Source organism: Arvicanthis niloticus, chromosome 22 (genome assembly GCF_011762505.2).
Source record: "Arvicanthis niloticus isolate mArvNil1 chromosome 22, mArvNil1.pat.X, whole genome shotgun sequence".
NCBI classification, from domain to species: domain Eukaryota; kingdom Metazoa; phylum Chordata; class Mammalia; order Rodentia; family Muridae; genus Arvicanthis; species Arvicanthis niloticus.
The window spans coordinates 18,257,225-18,277,228 of NC_133429.1; the positions used below are offsets into that span (position 1 = coordinate 18,257,225).

The window sequence follows — 20,004 nt, forward strand, 5'->3', positions numbered from 1 at the left end:
CTGAACAAGGCCTTGCAAATTGTCCCTTAGGAATGACTAAGAAGGCTGAACTGAAGGGGAAAGGCAAGGCCCAGAAGGTTGGCAAGAAGGGATGAGTAGCTCCACGTAACAGTTACCAGTTACGTCATTACATCACAAACAAAAGCCAGGGGCAGGACTTCCTCCCGAGGTCCCCAGGCTGCTATGGAACAGGCCTAGGCTTCTTAGTCATCTTTTTAAAGAAATCATAACAATAACCAAAAAACGGTAATACTCATCTCCCCTTTTCAGATCTTCTCTGTAGTCGGTGGGTATTTTCTGAGTTTAAGGAAGGCCATCCACGCTCTGAACCCCACTTTACAAGGGAGTATCCTAATGCATAAAAGATGGGACTTCCTCCCTAGTGTGCATGCTGCAGTCCGGCTGCATGCCTTTTATTTTGCGCTGGTGGCTGGGTTTGCTGATACCAGAGGTCTGCTTGGCCAGTTCTGGGAAGCAGGGCTTTAGAGCTGATGGGAAACATCGTCCCCAGAGAGCAGAGGACACTGGGGAACTACTCTCTGTTCTCTGGGTGAGGAGCCTCAGAGTCCTCACTGACTGACCTAGCGGACATAACTCTCATCTGTTATATGATTCTATTTAAAACATTTTTATTACATTTACGTGTGTGTGTGTGTGTGTGTGTGTGTGTGTGTGTACGCGCACGCGTGTGCATGCATGTCGCAGTACACACATGATGATTGGAGAACAGCTTGCAGGAGTCAGTCCCCTCTTTATACCTTGTGGGTCCCAGGAATCAAAATTCAGTTCTTCAAACTTGGCAGCAAGTGCTTTACTTTACACACTGAGCCATCCCATCTGCCCCCTAGGCCGTCCTATTTTGGAACAGGTCTTGGATATCACTGGGTGGTGTCTAAACATGCCATTTCCTCATGTAGGGGATGGTTTGGATTAACGTTGTTCTCAGTTCTTTAAGAAACATATTCTGGAAGTGAGGAGGAGGTCAGATCAAGGGAGGGGCCCCACAAAGGGAACTTTAACTTCTGAGGAGTTCATTTCCACATTTTTCAGCGGCATCTCTAGTCAGAGCTATAAAGGGCGGCTCCATAAACGACAAAGGTCACGGAGGTTCAAAGCCGGCTCTACTACTCTGTCTCTGTGTGAACCTGGCCAAGTCAGTGCGCTGCGCCTCTGATTCCTCATCTTCAAAAAGTCAAGAAGATCAAATAGAATCAGATATTTATTATACCAGAGTCTTCGCCAGACCCGTAATAAACAGCCAAGAAGTCCATGCTGGGGTTCCTTTTATCTTATTGTTAGGTATCAACATACCTCGAGGCTTTTAGCATTGATCTCTCCAGTCTCTCTGCTCCCTGTGTCTGTGGTTCTTGTAAGTGAGCTTCCAATCAGATAGGCTGGGATGCTGCAGGTAACGAGGGCCCACAGACCCACAGAGGTTTTGCTATTAAGTGATTGACCCCCTACGCCCTTTAAAATCCTGAATATCCAGTTTAAACTACTAAAGGTAACTCCTCCCTCTATTTTCATATAAAACAAGTTAAATACTCGACCAAAGAAATCCTAATTATCATGGGGCTTAGTCTCGCAGTACCAGGGGCTAACTGCTTTACAATTTATTACCTGATTTTGGGGGGATTTTTCTTTGAGTAAGACATTGTTAGCAGTTCTAAGGTGAACTCTAAGATTAGCCTGAGGAAATGTGGACTTCTCTACCCTAAAACTGAGTGAAAGGGCCAAACGTGATGGTCCTTTGTCTTGATCTGTCACCCTTTTCACGCCATATCTAAAATGGAAAGGAAAAAAAAAAAAAAAATCCCGGGCCCTGCAGCTGAAAGCAAGCCCGCCCTTCTGCACTCGCCTGTTAGTGCCGACAGCCAGCAGTACTCAAATGTGAAGATCTGAGAAAGTTTTATTCTTTGGTCGGCAGCCTAGTGTAATGAAAGTTGCTATAGTAACAGAGAACCCTGTTCTTTAGCCCAGCGAGTATATTCAGAGGGAGAAAAGCAAATCAATGTTGGAGCCATTACACTCGCTTAAAGCCTGGAAAGGTGACCGCACGCAGCTGCACAAGTACACTGGCAAATGATTGCCACAACAGACTGGTGGAGGAGCAGGCACACCGCACTGCCTCCCGGGAGGCGTGGGCTTTGCTCTGGAAACTGACATTCCTGTGAGTGGCACCCAGGCTCTTCAGCCACCTGCTGCATGCAGCACTGCTCCATTCTGAAGTGGACAGTGAGGGAAGGGTGAGGCTAGTCCCTGGCTGTCCGCAACTTAAGGGCCTCTCAGCTGTGCAGGAAGGCTGGCTAGAGACAAGCTGGGTCAGGGAGGGCTTCCTTCAAGAAATGTCCATGAGGATGAGACCTCAGACATGTGTCAGATCCACAGGTGAGGGGAAGGGGTGCTTAAGTGTTTCCAGCAGTGTGTACTGCATGGACAGAGTCCCCCATGCATTTTCAGAACCTGGAAAGGGTCAGTTTGGCCAGAGCACTGGACGAAAGTAGGAGATGGTTGCACATAGGCCAAGCAAGATTCCAAAAGGTCTTTATGAAACAGGATGTCAGAGATGTATATCTTTCAAGGGTCACATGGATTATGGAACACATGGTGTGAAATTCATGTCAAATCATGGCAAGCAAGAGGTCCCGGCAACACTGAGTGGGGACTGTAAGAGAGGGAATGGAGTAAGATGGACAGTGCGTGCTGGGCTGCATTGGCAGAGCCAGCTGATGGTTGGGCAGGAGACATGTCGAAGAACGCTTCGGGAGTCTCCTAAGAGGCCTAATGGTGTTCTAAGAAAAGGAGTTGGGGGAGTGGGGACACAGGGTCACTGTGTGCAGCAACCATGAATGTACTTGTGACTAAGCTGCACGGGGGTGTTTCCCAAAAGCTCTGTAGATGTGAGAGAGTCAACCCCAGAAAAAATAGCCAAGCTAGAGATCTACTCCAAGTTATCCATAGGATGCCATCTTGGGAAGTGAAGCATCAGGTTGCGCTGGGTCCGGAGAGACAGCCTGGGCTGCTGACTTAAGGAACAGATTCACCAGGCAGATGGAGGCAGAGTGGCCTGCTGTTGGTGCAAAGATGCTATGGTTTTCCCTTAGCATCTGCATCCTCCCTACTGTCATTACACAGACACAAGCTCCCCGGGTGGAGTGGCAGTAGGAAAGAACAGATAACCACAGATGAGGGTGGAACAGCCTACATCCCAGCTCCGCCCCTTTTCAGTCCCCTCCTGACAGCGCCAACAGACACCAGTATTCCATGTCACCTTATCTCAAGTATAAATTGAGGAGAAAAAAAAAAAAAGAAAGAAAGAAAGAAACTTTATGGCCAGGTGTGATGCTATTTGATTGTAATCCCAAATCTCAGCACTTTGGAAGGTTGAGGCAGGAGGATTGGAAGTTTAATGCCAGATTGGGCTACTTCACAAGAGACCTTGTCATCAAAAAGCAAACAAAACCAATAAACAAACAAAAGTAGAGCACTGTAACTCCTCCCGTAGGGCATTTTGTGGTCGAATACATGTGTGTGCCCTACCCATGACAGACAGGGTAAAACGAATCTTGGGACTCCTGTCTTATACCTTCATCTCTCACTGTTGGTTTAGGGATTTGAAACTACCGAGGCAGTAGATGTTCTGAGCTGGAGCTCAAGGTATGTCTGGGCATGCGCTCCCACGAGACCTGTGATTCCAGCGACGTCTGACCCTTGCTGTCCTCTTGCCCACAGGAAGCCTTGGAGTCTTGCCAGACACGCATCTCTAAGCTGGAGCTCCATCAGCAAGAACAGCAGACCCTGCAGACAGATGCCGTGAACGCCAAGGTCCTGCTGGGGAAGTGCATCAATGTGGTTCTGGCCTTCATGACTGTCATCCTGGTGTGCGTGTCCACCCTGGCCAAGTTCGTCTCGCCCATGATGAAGAGTCGTTCCCACATCCTTGGCACCTTCTTTGCTGTGACTCTTCTCGCAATATTCTGTAAAAACTGGGACCATATCTTGTGTGCCATAGAAAGGATAATCATCCCGAGATGAGCCACCGGTTCCTGCCTTCACATGCTCTCAAGTTCTTATTTTGAAGAAAACTCTGTGCATACACTACCAAAATTTCTGAACGGACGGCTGTGCCAAAGACGGCGAGAAGGACCAGAGCTATGTGGTGTAAATAAATAGAGTCTCTTAACCCAGTAGCAGTTGCCAACACTGTCCCTGTACGTGGTTAACGTGAAACTGTCCCAGAGTCCTCCTCACACGTCTCACTGCCTTAATCAGAGCAGATCTCCAGCCCACCTATCGAGCTCGGTATGGTAAAGTCCTGTTGACTGGGCACCATGGTTGCTAACAGCTGTGTTCTGAGTTCCCCTGCCCAGCATGAATATGGCAGGATTCAGGGAAGTGAACAAACACAGGTACTGGCAGGGTTGAGCTCCTGGGGGCCTATAGAAGCTCAGTGAGTCTCTCTGTGATCAGTCCCACTTGTCCACAGGTAGCTCTGTGTCCTACTATGTACCCAGTGTTCACAGTGGTCAATATCATATGTCCTCATAACATGGAAATCTCGTCTACCTGCTTATCCAGCGGAAGTGTGCCCGACCGGTAGCACTGCACTTTACAAGGTAGACAACTAGGGTTTACAGCCAGGCTTTCCTCTTCCTATGCCCAGGGCACCACACAGCTGATTTCATCTTGAGTGGTTAGCAGTGCTCTGCCCTCGGAGCGTGCGGCTGGGCCATTGTCAAACTGTAGCTTTGACAACTCAGGGTCCTGCAAGCCTCCCTGGGGAAGCCTGTGCTCTGGCAATTGTTAACTGTGATAAATGCCCTTAGAGGACGGGGATGCACTTTATGTGACTCGCTTTACTCACAGGTCTGTGTGGATCAGACTGCAAAGCTTGTTCAGGAAATGAAAATGAATGACGCTCGTGTGGCCCCGGTTTTCTTCTTCTCAGAGACGGCAAACTCAAACTTTATAAAGCTTCTGTGTGCCGAGGCAGGACACTGGAGGCCTAAGAGGGATGTGAGCTTTTAGGTCTAATCAAATGGCGGCTAGATGAGTGGGAACCCTTTACCCAGATGAGACCAGGAGGGTCCACTTAGGGGACATGAAAGGCACCAGGAATAAAATGAAGTCCCGTGCTGGAGCTGAGTTGCTGCTGCCTGCCTCTTGGGTACATAGATTAGCTCTGAGGTCACAAGATAAACCCACTGACAGCAGAAAGCGTGCAAGAGCCGCTTGCTGTGTTTTGTTTGATGGCTGCCATTTACTGACAAACCTGGTTTTCTGTGTACACCACCAAGAGGAGAGAGATTTTATTGGATGCTGTCAGCCAGCCAGTCAGGACTCTGGTCCTCCCACCCCAAGACCTGTTGAAGGTATAAAGATCCTCTTAAAGTCTTTCTTCCAGAAGAATCTCTCAGATTTACCTATCCTCACTTGCCAATGGATGTCCTTAGGGACATTCCCTGGGGGTTGGGGGTGGCAGCGCGTAGCAGTTTTGTACAAGTCCAGGTTATATGAGAGGGACCCAAACAGCTCCAACCTTTGCCCCTCCCCGACTCCCAACTTCGAAGTTAATAACTCATGATTTTGGTAAATTCACAAAGTATTTAACCATCACCCCTAACCAATTTCCAGAGCCATGCTTTTCAAAAAATAGAAAATATAACTTTATGAAATAAAAAGGATTTTGAAATCAGGGGTAGGGGAGTTCCCAGCTCCCCTCCTATCCATGACTTTGTCCCCACACAGGAGACAGAAGTTTCTAGTCCAAGAAAGGGTGGAAGAGAGAACCATGTTCTTTCTTTATTTTTGTATTTTAATTGTCTGCTCCCTTACCTGTAGGCACCAGACTCCATCTGCCTACAAGCTGGGCTCTGCTAGCCTCCCGTTCCGGTTTGTGACTATTTCCAAGTGGCACCTAGAGTGTGCCAGGGCCTGGGATGCCCATGAATGCTGCTACCAGGTTTCAGAATGAGTTTGAACTCAGCCTTAGAGGCTTAGCTAGGGCTCTGGGAGAACCCAGGAAGAGGTTCTGTTCTCACGCCAGCACCTACCCCACTCCTGCACAGTCTAACAGGACCGCTCTTGATTGACACTTGTCAGCCCTGCAATCTGTGTTTCTTCTTCCTGGTGAGAAAGTCCAAAACAGCACACTCCACACCCTTCAGACTGAGCTTCGGACAGAATCTGTTAGAAACCGGCACCATTGTGAACTGATGGGGATTGGGGGGGGGGGGGGAGGCAACCAAATCATCATGGATTCCTTCCAAAGAACTTAGATTCCCATCCGATTGCCATTAAATGTCAAATCACCTTCTTTGCCTGGGTATGTGCAGCTCATTCGGTCTTACGGAAAGTTTGTGAAGCTTTTTATTTTTATTTTTAAATAAGATTGTATCGTTCAAAGAGACTTTGATTCCACAGTTCTTTATTCTCTCAAGGGCTATCACCCCTCTTTTGCTCTCTTGAACATATGACTTACACACTGAAGAAATGAATTGTATAAATATACAATTAGAGAGAGTGATACAGCTGTGAAGTACCCTGGAATTGGAATCGGTCTGTAACTGAGTCCGCCCATCTTGTTTTGCACTTGGGAGTAAACGTCTCGTGTATTCCTCCCGTTGAGAACCAGTCGTAGACGAGTGAGCATGCTCTCTGATCGCCTTGGAACACTGGCGAAGGATTCTAGATGCTGGACTCTGCCCATCTCTGGTGACATCATCATGATCAATCATCAGAAGAGGGATTACGGAGGACAGAACTTTAAAATACTAAGAATAGTAAATATTTAATAATTTAAAAAAAATAATAAAAGTAAGCAGCCACTCAGAGTGAAGCAAGCGGTGACCTCAAGTGCTCTCTCGCTGATTTTGGACTGTGAAGGCAGGATTCCCCATCTCAAGCTCCTGGCTTGTGGCTTAGTAGTTTTCAGGTGTTCTTGTGTTGTCCGTTGGCGTTCATTCACGTTAATACTTTGTTACTCTTGACTTTATTTAAGCATCGCCTTCAGTGAGTTCTGACTGACCGGCCACTTCTCTAACACAGGGTGGAGGCGAGGGGGAGGAAGCTCATTTCTCCCCCTCCCCTCCCAACAACTAGTTACTTTGGTTCTTTTAAATACCAAATTACTTCTCTATTGAATGGCAATGTATTGTGGCGATGTCGTTATTGTTTTGTTCTGATGTTGAATCCAGACCTAATTGTCTGGGTTTGGAAAAACACACATACTCATTGATAAGAACATGTGTGATTAAACAACCTATTTTGCATGTTTTCTTACTTCTGACCGTGGGCTGGGGTATGAAGATGGGCTTATTTGGAGAGGTGGTTCAAAGTTAGCAGGTAACTTTTAAGGGGGTCTAAAAAAGACAAATCACAGAAAACAATTAGATTGGCCTGTTTGTATCAAAAATAAAGAGCTTTAAAAATGTGTCATTAATGGGAGCTGGGTAACTTGTTAGAAATAAAGCCAAAATATAATTTTCTGCCATGGATACAATTCTCTGCTTAAAGAGTCTGGAAGTGATGTGTAATACCTTGGGTGTCTGAGGGTGGTTTACATGTTGCCATTCTCGTATATTTAAAGCATGTCTCCTGTGTTTGTCCTAAAAGAAACATTTCAACTAAATGTGCTATATGTTTCGGATGTGCTGGGGCAATAGCAGCAATTCTGACTGTAATGTCAGGAATGCTGGTTGTAACTTCTGTTGCAGAATTCCCATCTCATGGGATGCTACATAGTTTTGTATCTGCCTAAAATTGTAATTTCTTTGTAGCTCTTCCCCCATGGCAGTGTCATCAATGAATTCAAAGCAGGTGCCATTATTTTTTAAACAATTGATGTTTGCTTTGGTGTTAAATAAAAAAAACTAGATTTCTTAAATTTTTATACTTGTCAGAACCCATCTCTATAATGTGTGTGCGTGTGTGTGTGTGTGTGTGTGTGTGTGTGTGTGTGCGCGCGTGCATGTGTTTACATGCATAAGTGTGTGCACACGTGTGTAAAGTAAGATTAATAGACTTAAAAGCAGCTTTAGATTGAAAGCGAAGCTGAGAAAGATGTATCAAGATCTCTTTTGAATATCCTGCCCCTACATGCACACCCTCGCTCCTCATTACCAACATACCCCACTAAGGTGGTACCTTTTATTTTTAATGTGTATAAGTGTTTTGCCTGCATATGTATGAGTACCATATATGTGCTTGGTGAATATAGAGGTTTAAAAAAAAGTTATCTGATTCCCTGGAACTGGGATTACAGATGGTCATAAGCCACCCTGTGGGTGCTGGGAATCAAACCCAGGTCCTCTGCAAGAGCAACAAGTGCACTGACCACTGAACCATCTCTAACCCCCTGGGTACCTTTGTTAGAACTGATGGACCAACATTGTTACATCGTTATCACCCAGAGGCATTGTTCATATTAAGGATATTCTTGGTTTCACTCTATATGGCTTTAGACAAATATATAAGGACATTCATTTTAGCATTATACAGAATAGTTTCATTCCTTAAAAAAAAAAAAATCCTGTGTCTTATCTATTCATTTACCCCCTGTTGTCAACTTTAAAACTAGCTTTTTGTCTCCTGTAGAAGGTGAGTGATGTGTGATGTGTGGCCTTGTTTAACCCAAGGGGAGGAGCTGGTTATTAGTCAGTACTTGGAATAGTAGAGAGTGAAAGTGAAGGGTAGGGAAGCTGAGTCTGGGTGAACTGGAATGAAGAAGACAGGAGTGGTGTGGGAGGTGCCAGCTGATGCATGCACACTGCCAGGAAGACCAAGAGTGACCAGATCCTTCTACCCTGAGCAGTCTGCTCTGAGGGCTTCTTGTTGCAGGGGCTTTGGTGTTTGCCAGACACCGTTTTGATGGTATATGAACTCAGCAGGGCCATGGTTCAGGTTTCATTACCCCATCCGGTGCACAACTAGAGCTTAGATAAATGAGCTTTTTCCAAGGTCGGGACTTTAGGATGCTGCCTTTGCCTTTCTATCATCCTGCCCTTTGAGCTCAGTTTCCAGGCCATTTGCTCCACAGGTCACCCATCCTGAATCCTGACCACACAAAATGACTAGAATTCCCAGGTGACTCGAAAGCTCTGAGAGATCAGGCCATTCTCCATCCTGGACAACAATGACTTTAGAGATCATAGCAACACAACCCTTATTCTGGCACTGGTGTCATGTGCTGTCCAAAGGCATAAAAATACAGGAAAATAGAATGGACCAAAGATGGCTGGCTGGGAGTGTGTCTAGCCCAAAGTATTCTTAGTCTATATTTTCTAGAAATAAAAGTGAGAAAGCAGTGTTAGCCATTGATGTCTGGCTAATAATGAGTGTGCTACAGAATGAAGCACCATTTTCTGATTTTAACACATCCAGGTTTCATTTCTGTAGCTGTAACAGAACTAACCCCAGCTCCAGCCCCAGCCCATGTTGGGAAGAAAAGGGTTTGTTTTAGACCTCAGTTCCAGACAACAGCCCATCATTGTGGGGAAGCCAAGGGAGGAACTTCCTCTGGTCACATCCCATCCACAGAGAGCAGCCCCCCTGCTGTCCTCAGCTTCTTTCTCCACTCTAATGCAGTTCGGAACCCCCTGCCTCAGGAACAGAGATACCACCCTGGGTGAGCTGGGCCCCCCATCAGTTAACTTTAGTCAATCCTCTACAGACAGTCCCATACGTCAGCCCAGTGTAGACAGCCCTCACTGAGACTATCTTCCCCGGGTGGTTGTAGGCTGAGTCAAGTTGACAATGAAAGCTAACCACCTTGCACACATGCGCTCCAGGTATAAGAGAAACACTGGAACATGGAAGAATGTCCAGTCACAATTTGACAAAGTAGCAGAGTCTAACAGCATTTTACAATAGCTCCTTTGTGTTTACAGTCCCAGGTGGCAGAATATCTCTACCTCTTCCCATACAGTTACTTTATATGTAACATAATGTAGGTAGACTATTATGGGATACACAGAGACTGTAGCTATACTTAACCGATACAGTATAGATCAAAGGAATTCCACTAGCAATTCCTTTGTGTCTGAAAAATTGTTATGTGAGCCCCAAGTTTATATGTATATAAGTAGTAAATTCAACATTTACTGATAATCAATCATTTATTTTATTGTTTGTGCATATGCATGTGTACATACATGTGTATGCACTTGTGTTTCTGTGTGTGTGCATGTGTATGTATAGGTATGTGTCTGTGTGTGTATCTGTGCGTCTGTGTATCTGTGCGTCTGTGTATCTGTGTGTACATGTACTTGTGTGCTTGTATGTCTGTGTGTGTGTTTACTTGTGTCCATGTGTGTGTATGTGTATGCATGTGTATTTGTATGTATGTGTGTGGGTATGTGTCTGTGTGTGCATGTGTGTTTATATGTATGTGTGCAGGTGCAGGTGTGTGTGTGTGTGTGTGTGTGTGTGTGTGTGTGTGCATGTGTGGTTATAGGTACGTGTGCAGGTGCAGGTGTGTGTGTGTGTGTGTGTGTGTGTGTGTGTGTGTGTGTGTTCTGTGCACCTGTTCTATGCAAAGTGTACATGTTCATGCAGAGGCCAGAGATTGGTTTTGGGCATCTTCCATTGCTCTTTATGCTGTTCTTTGAAACAGAATCTCTCCCTGAATCTGGAGCTCTCTGATTGGCTGGGTTGGCTGGCCAATGAGTTCTAGGGACCCATCTGTCTCTGCCACTGCTGTCCCTACCCCATTCCCACTGCTGGGGTTACAGATTGTCACACCCAGCTTTTACCTGTGTACTGGGGATCCAGACTCATATCCATCCTCACACTTGTACAGCAAGCACTTTATGTACTGCGCCATCTCCCCAGCCCAAAAAAGATTTATCTTAAAACAATTTTTATATACATTTAATTTTACCACTTACCAAAGACTAAAGCAAATTTGCATACTAATGAGACGGGTGTGCTTATTTTTACATAAAAGCTAAATCTTGGCCCAGGATTTGATATGGCAGGATGTAGACCGTCTTTAGCGTTTTTTCAGAGTTGATCGATATTTTGATTCTATAATCGCCAATGATGGTACAACACGGTAGAAGTATATTTAAGGCCACTTTGGAAAATGTTGGAAATTCTGTCCTAATCTCAAGCCAAAATTCATTTAATGATGTTTTATGAGACTATAATCAGCAAACTCAAAACACAATTTTTAAAACCAAACAGTCTATCACAACGCAACCCAGAAACATATTAATTTGATCTATGTTGAGGGATGACAGTAGGGGAAAAATAGCATTTGTTTTCAATAATAGAACCAATACGCTTCTACAACAGGAGAGAACTTTGTGGGTACAGTACACACACTGCACTTCACAACATACAAAACCAAGTCTTGAATCTGAACAGGGGTGTTTCGGGCCGTGGAGGGCACAATTGCAAAATGGAAGTATTGAGTGTTCAGAACCAAGGCTACAGTGAAACCCTGAGCTACAACCTAGGTGGAACAAGGCCAGAGACACCTCAGGTTCCTTACAGCTTTGTTTTGAATTATTTCTGAAGGTTGAGCACTTAGAAACCTTTTACTGTAACCAATTTTTGTGAACCGTCACATTCAGTCACATGACCCCATTGGGGTCTGTGGTGGTTTGAATAGGAGTGAACCCCATAGATTTGTAGCTTTGAATGCTTATTTACCAGAAAGGGGCACTATTAGGAGGTGTGGCCTTATTGGAGGAAGTGTGTCACTGGGGGTAGGCTTTGAGGTTTCAAATGCTCAAGCTAGGCCCAGTCTCTTTCTCTCTCTCTCTCTCTCTCTCTCTCTCTCTCTCTCTCTCTCTCTCTCTCTCTCCATCCCTGCTCCCCATCTGCAGATCCAGATGTAGAACCCCTGACACCTTGTCCAGCACCATGTCTGCCTACATGAAGCCATGCTTCTCACTATGATAATAATAAGCCATCACCAGTTAAACAGTCTCCTTTATAAGAATTGCCATGATCATGATGTCTTCTTCACAGCAATAGAAACCCTAATTAAGACTAACTCAACCCCAATCCACACTTCCAGAAGGTGGTGTGCAGATGCCACGTAACACTGCTTGAATACTTACTTATTTCAGTGCACCGCACAAGGTTTTTCCATGCAGTGTCGACTATGGTCATCCCAATGCTCAATAAGACAAGGCCTGTTATCCCCGCTTCAGTGAGGAGAAAGCTGGAGTTTGCAATGTTAATTGTAGTGGTTTGAATGAAAATGGTCCCTATAGGCTCATAAGGTTCAGCACTATTAGGAAGGGTGGCCTTGTTGGAATAGGCGTGGCCTTGTTGGACAGAGTGTGTCACTGAGGATGGGCTTAGAGGTTTCAAATCCTCAAGCCAAAAGCCGCCTAGGGATCAGGATGTAGAACTCTCAGCTCCTTCTCCAGTAGCATCATATCAACACATGCAATGTCACGCTTTGGGCCATGATGATAATGGACTAAACCTTTGAAACTATAAGACAGCCCCGGTTAAATGTTTTCCTTTGTTAAGTGTTGCCTTGGTCATTGTGTCTCTTCACAGCAATAAAACCTTAAGATATGAGTGACTGGCAGCACCAAGCAGTGGGTAATGACAGAGCTGGTTTATTCAGCTCCAAACAGCATCATGGGGCCCCACCCCAAGGCACTATGAAAAGGAAGTAGCCCCTTCTGGTACCTGTGACCATAGAAGGAGTCATCTAAAGCCTAAGCCTAGCGCTGCCAATACTGTCTGTCTCGATCACAAGCTTACAGCTTCACACAGCTGACATGTTAGATCTTGGAGGAACCATTGGCCTGACAGATTTGTGCTAAAGAAAACAAAAGCCATATCAATTAAGGAAACTGCAGTACCTTCCCTGGCTTCCTAGAGTTCTTGGGGGTATATAATTGGCAGTTGGCTTGGCTGAACAGTTCTTGGCGGTTTTGCTCAGCTCTGGGATGGTGGAGTCCCTGGCGGCTTCCGCCCTGAGTTTCACGACATCTGCTACCGTCTGTGGTGGCTACCTCTGAAATTTCTCTCCCTGCTAAGCAGCCAGAATGTATCCCTGCCAGGCCTTTAACTTGACTCAAGCAGTTAACGGGAACAAGCTTCAGCCATGTTAACAGCTGTTTAGGTGGCAGTTACTCTACCCTAGCTGAAGCACTGGGAATTGGCCATTTCTCCCAACCCTGGTCTGCTTAAAAATAAGCAACAGAGATCGTAGAGAGTGAGCAGCAGTGTGCCTTGATCACGTGACCAGTCAGGGGCTCCTTCAGCTAAAGGAACTGTCTGTCAAAGGCCTAGACCCTTCTCTGATTCTTTAACTGCCCACGTCACAGTAATGATGCCACTCAGCTTCCCATCAAAGCTGTCCCCTCTCCATGCTGTCTTGGCTTCTCTTCTGTCTTCAAACTTCCCTTGTGCTTTGAAGTCAAATCCCAAAGCTCTAGAGACAGAACCTTCACCCCCTCCTCTCTCTCTCTCTCTCTCTCTCTCTCTCTCTCTCTCTCACACACACACACACACACACACACACACACACACACAGAAGCCAGCAGGATCCAAACACAGGCCTAGATCCACAGAGGTAGCCAGCCCCAGTCTCCACAGTGGAAAGTGTCAGTAAGATGCCTTCCTTTTATGTGTCCTGCTTCCTTTTTTTTTAGCAAGAAATAGTCACCTCAGAAAGTCAGTAAAAATCCCTGTGAGGAAACAAAAGCTATCCATGGGGTCACTCAGCAAGCAGCTATCCTCACAGAAAAAGCTGGAAGGGTACAGGAAGGTGCTGACTCTCTAGATATGCCTGAGCATGGCCAGCTACGTATCCCTGGGCCTACTAGGAGTCCAGATACAAAGGCTCTTCTTGGCATCCAGCTCAAGGAACTGGCTCAGTACTTAACCTCAGAGTGGGTGGAGCGTGTGTGTGTGGGGGGGGGGGGGTGCTTAGACTAGCTGGAGGCAGTTTGTTAGGCTTTCTCAGAGGACCCTTGCTCCTGGGGACAGACCAAGTTTTCCAGCTGAGCATCTGCACACACGTGAATGGAAACAGCAATTGCTCTTTCCAAGACCTTTGGTCAGCAGTTAGTGTGAACCAGTGTCTCATGAATGGTCACCTGATACATTAAATCCGTTCTGAACTACAGTCTGGCCTGAAGGGAGTGGGGGAGAGGGCAGTGTGAACGAGGGCGACACTCCTTCTGTCCTGGTTGGTTTGCGTCAACTCGACACAGACCTAGGTGTATCTGGGAAGAGGGCATCTATCTTTTTTTTTTTTTTTTTTTTTTTTTTTTTTTTTTTTTTGGTTTTTCGAGACAGGGTTTCTCTGTGTAGCCCTGGCTGTCCTGGAACTCACTCTGTAGACCAGGCTGGCCTCAAACTCAGAAATCCACCTGCCTCTGCCTCCCAAGTGCTGGGATTAGAGGCGTGTGCCACCACCGCCCGGCTGAGGGCATCTATCTTAATTAAGAAAAAGCCTCCATAATATTGGTCTGTTTGCAAGTATGTAGAGCATATTCTTAATTAATGATTATGTGGGAGGGTGCAGCCCACTCTGGGTAGTACCACCCCTAGCCAGGTGTCCTGGGTTTATGCAGGCAAAGCAGACTGAGCAAGACATGGGGAACAAGCCAGAAAGCAGCACTCCTCCATGGCCTCTGCTTCAGTTCTTACCTCCAGGTTCCTGCCCTGAGCTCCTATGGTGACTTCTTCCTTCAGTGATGGACTATGATACAGAAGTGTATGCAAAATAAAGCCTTCCCCGCCCAAGTCGCTTGTAGCATGCTGGCTTATCACAGAGACAGATATCCTAATGAAGACAGCAGGCCAGCTGAGCAGGTACAGCAAGCAGCTTGACTCCCTTGGGTTATGTCTGGGCAGGGTTACAGGGGCCAGGAGGCCCAGGGTCAGGGCACAGAGGTAGCTCCTTGGGCCAGCAGGAGACCAGCAGGGAGGCTGCTGTCTGTGTTCAGGGGGGAGAAGGGTGTGTGGGGGGGCAGGCAGCCAGCATCCTGCAGAGGGGTTACTCACCTCTGACTCAGAGCCAGGTGCCCATTGGCATGCTATTCTCTTCAAGCAGGAAGGAGCATCCATTCCCTTTTCCAAACAGAACCACTCCAGATCATACATAGCCCCTAACTGATGGGCTGTTTCTGAACTAGAAATATTTCTATGGGGCAGGACTCGGATCAGCATTGCCTACATGACTGGGTGGGAAACTGAACTGAAAAAAAAAAAAAATAATGAGACCTACTCCTAGGAAGTTCATTTCTCCTGAAAGAACAACACCACTCTTCCCATTCCTCCCATCCTTCTTCCCCTCCTTCCTATCTTCCTCCCCTCCTTCCACTCCTCCTCCCCCACCTCCCTCCCTCATTAACTCCTTTTCTCTTCTCCCCTTCACTACCAAGTTTATTAATGAAATAATTTCTACCCTCCACCTCTGGATTCCTTAATCCACTGAACCCCACAAACCCAGCAGTACCCTAACCCTCCCCTAGTACACCCCTAGGCCAGAGGCGGCACTTGTGGTTTCCCTAGCTGCATCACAGCTGCATTTCGAGCGTCTTTCAGCTGAAGGGCTTCGCTGCCGATTGGAATGTCCATGGATACCACGGAGTTCTATGTGTCTGTACATCTGCATGGACAGAACGTCCCTGGCTGAGTGCTCTCCCCAGCCTGGAAATGATTGTCTTATGTGTGTTCCTGGAATAGAGAGCCAGTTCCTATTAGCCATTAGCCAGAGCCACGGCTCACTCACCTGTGGCTTTTCCCAGGACCTGGACAGGTACCAGAGGTGTAGGTAGCATTCCATCCATGGAACGAGTCATTTACTGTGTAAGCAAATTTCCCATGCCCCTTCATTTCCGTCTCCCCTAGATTGTGAGCCCCTGGTGCAATGGCTCTCGGCCTACCTAACACTGTGACCCTTTAATACAGTTCCTTGAGATGTGGTGACCCCCCTCCAACCATAAAATTATTTTCTTTGCTACTCCATAACTGTAATTTTGCTGCCACTATGAATCATAATGTAAATATCTGATATGGATTATATCGGATATGTGACCCTTTTGAAGGAGTCATTTGACTCATTAAGAACCATTGACTCGGTGGAACCTCCTGAACTAGTCTTCATCTGCCACACCTGTTGGTGTTTAGGAATCTCCAGTATGAATTGTTTCCCAAACCTCCAACCAGAAACCTCTCCTGGTCCAGAGGGAGAAAGGTCCTGACTAGAGAGCGTGGGAAGCACTCCACCTCAGCTCTACTCCCCTGACACAGACTACCACTCACCCTCCCTTCCCATCCCCCCTCTCACCACCAAATTAAAGGAAATTGGGGGCCAAAAAGAAGGCCTAGTAAAACACAGTCAAAATCTCATCTCTGCTGAAATAGACACACCCCAGAACCCAGCTCAGAGGTCTTGCCCCTTTTTTTCTCTTTTTTAATTAATTAATTAACTTATTCACTTTATATCCCAGTCACACACACACACACACACCCCACAATCCTTCACCATTCCTCCTTCCATTTGCCTATGAGCAGATAGGGCCCCCTGGGTATCCCTCCACCCTGACACTTCAAGTCTCTGCAAGGCTAGGTACTTCCTCTCCCACTGAGGCCAGACAAAGAGCCCAGCTAGAAGAACATATTCCACGTACAGGCAACAGCTTTAGGAATAGCCCCACTCCAGTTGTTCAAAACCTACATGAAGACCAAGCTGCACATCTGCTACATATGAGTGGGGAGGCCAAGGTGGTTCAGACTCTGAGAGCCCTAAGGGTCTGGGTTAGTTGACTTTGTTGGTCTTCCTGTCCCTTCTGATCTTGCAATCCTTCCTCCTATTCTTCCATAAGAGTCCCCAAGCTCCATCCACTGTTTGACTGTGGGTGTCTGCATCTGTCTGAGTCAGCTGCTGGGTGGAGCCTCTCAGAGGACAACATGCTCCTGTCTGCAAGCATACCAGAGTAGCTTTAATAGTGTCAGGGATTGGTGCTTGCCCATGGGATGAGTCTCAAGTTGAGCTGGTTATTAGTTGCAAGCTTTGTTTTTAACTGACACATCTCTGGGGTTTGGTGTGATGTGAGGTATGCATGCATTGTGTGATGACCAAGTTGGGAATGATTATATATATATATATATATATATATATATATATATATATATATATCAAGCACTTGTCATTTCTTTGTGTTCCAAACATTCACTCCCTTGGCTCTTTTGAAATAGATTGTGGCTAAAACATTGTCACCGCTGCTATTTTTCACTTAGTGAAACACCAGCCACATTTCTGTCTTTAAGACACAGAGACCAACCTTCCATCTGTAGAAAAATCCGGCTGGGGGAGGGCTCATTTTGTGGAAACGATTGCTTGAGAGTAAGTTGCCAGTCTGTTATTCAATCTGATGTTTATAGGTGATTACACACTGGCACAATTCATTACCTCAGTGTAATCGTTACTTCAGTGTGTAATTCCTAAAACTAAAGACCATCTTCTGTGGGCCAGAGGCTCAGTGGCTGAGAGTGTGTGCCGTGCAAGCATGAGGACCTGAGTTCAAATCCCCAGCGCCTGTGTAAAAAGACAGGCTTAGTGCACCTGTAACCCTAGCACTGTGGGAGTGGAGACAAAGGATCGCTGAGGCCTGCTTCCTGCTAGCCTAGCTCCAAGCCCATGAGACCCCCAGATTCCTCTTCAGGAAAAGGAGACTGCTCAGAATTACAGCTATCTTGCTTATCTCTGGTCCGTTCCCCACTCTTTTCTTGATGGTCATGACTGTGCATTTTCAAAGAGTTTAGGCCAGTTCCTTTGTATCAGGTCCTTGGATCTGATGTTTCCTCATGACTAACTGCAAGTTGTCTATCTTTGGTCAGAATTGCGGAAGTGACTCCATGTTCTTACTTCCTCTCTCATTTGTCCCATTGCTGATGGTCTTACTTTGTTCATTCAGTTAAGACCCTTAGTCTTCAGACATCCCACCTACGTGATCCTAAGTATCTTAGGAAAGGGGCTCTGGACCTGCATCTCCTCCTCATGCTTTAAGTTTATTCATGTACTTATTTGGATCAGCATAGAGGCATGCACAGACTCATCCCAGCAGTCTTTAGTGAGCTTTTGGCATGTCGCCATTATACCTGGGGCTTTATCCCCTTGCCGTTTGACACAAGGTACTCCATGATTATGCACTTCCCTTGCCCTAGACCTAAGCTGTCCATTCTTGCAAGGATCTCAGATTCTCTTTAGTGAGGAATAGTATTTAAAAGACAGTATCTGGTGCTAGATCTTCTCAACACTCCCATGCCCTCCTAGCAGACAGCAGGGAACACGTGTAGTGTCTATATGGGTGTATGCATGTGTGCTAATGTATACATACACAATACATACACAAATGTATCTGTTTAATGGGACATATGTCCCCCTAAAATGAATATATGGAACACTTGGAGACTGGGCCTCGAAGGAGGTGACTAATGGTTGATTTGGTCATTGGGGTGGTGTCTCCATGAATAGCCTTATAAGAAGAGAAGCAGAGGTGGAACGATGGCTCGGGGATTAAGAGCACATACTGCTCTTTCAGAGGACCCATCTTCAATGCCCAGCACCCACGTTGTGTGACTCATAACTGCCTATAATTCTAATGCCAAGAGATTTTCCAGCCTCTTCTGGATTGCACAGCACCTATACTTATAAGTGTGCACATGCACGCACACACACATAGGCATGCATCTCACATACCCTCACAAACATGCACACACTCACAAACTCCTACACACATACATCACACACAAATTTAAAAATCATTTAAGCCTTAAAAACAATAAGAACAGTCATCAGAACTTGCTTTTTGTATATACCATTTAAGAACATGGCAAGAACACAAGCAACCACAAACTAGGAAAAGGCCTTTAGCATGAACCAATTTAGCTAACCCCATAGCCCCAGAATTGTGGGAAATACATGTCTATCCTCTAAGCAACATAATCTGCAGTTTTTGTCATAGCAGCCGGAAATGACTAAGAGAATATCTATATTTGTTTATGTATAATTTCACACAGATGCGCACTTAAACCCACACTTACTTCTGCATCTGATTATATGTTGGCAATCAAGGGTGCACACCTCTGACATCAGCCAGAATGTCTAAATTTATCCCAGTTTCCCTCCTTTATGGACTTGAAACTCTTGTTTCCAGCAATGAAACCACCAACTTCCACTGTTTCAATATATGATGACTTCTGATGTTGCCTGGTGTCCATGGGGGAGTTGCATTGTATTAAACCCGTCACTGAGTAGAAAATATCCTAAGCTGAAACGCATTTAATACCCCTTACCTAGCAAACATCGGCCTTAACATATCCTGAGCCCAGGAAAAGATCCAGACTTAGAACGTGGAGTTCGCAGGTCAACTGAGGGCGTGTTGCTTCCATGCCAGTTCAGAGTTGACGGACTTAGAGTGGAACCTCAGAAATCAGAGACCATCTGTGCTCACTCATCTGCCCAACCCTGTTGACTTGAAGTGTGTAGTGTTTGGTCACTCACATGCCATGCTGGACTGCTGATGCACTGGGTCACCTGCCTCACTCTGCTGGGGCCTCTAAAACCCTTGGCAGGTTGCCCCTGTCTTATGTACCTAGTGCCTTTCATTCCATGAAGCGTTTCTCCCTCCTCCCAGACCCATCCTTCCCTCTGTTTAACTGCCCTGCTTGAGTCCTGCTCTACACTCTAGGCTACCAACTCTTTCTCCATACCCCCATGCCTGGCTCTGCCCCTCTGCTAACCGATTTATAAGTATATTGGTCAAGAAGGGATAAGGCAATAGGTCCAGGAAAAGCAAGTTTGCTATGCAAGTTTCTCCTAGAAGTGATACAAAATGGCTAGGAGACACTGGGAAATACAGACAGGCAAAGAACTAGCTCGAAATCTCCATTGAGTCTTCCAATTAGAGCAAACCATGACTGTCACTGTCCCTACAAAACAAAGGAAACAAACAGGTATTGGGAAAGCTATGGTTTCTTCTGCTACAAGAGGACTATGCAGCTGAGGTTGAAAAG

The 20,004-nt window shown here is 46.0% G+C and overlaps 1 protein-coding gene across 6 annotated transcripts in view; it reads left to right on the forward strand.

The window, feature by feature from the left end:
- Positions 1-7,889, forward strand: part of Tmcc3 (transmembrane and coiled-coil domain family 3) — a 272,618-nt gene extending 264,729 nt beyond the window's left edge. For all 6 annotated transcript variants that reach the window (XM_076920032.1, XM_076920031.1, XM_076920030.1 and 3 more), the window contains one exon: positions 3,733-7,889. In XM_076920032.1, coding sequence (XP_076776147.1) covers positions 3,733-4,035 — 303 coding nt within the window. In that variant the 3' untranslated portion in view covers positions 4,036-7,889. The remainder of the gene's footprint in view (positions 1-3,732) is intronic.
- The last annotated feature ends 12,115 nt before the right edge of the window (positions 7,890-20,004 follow it).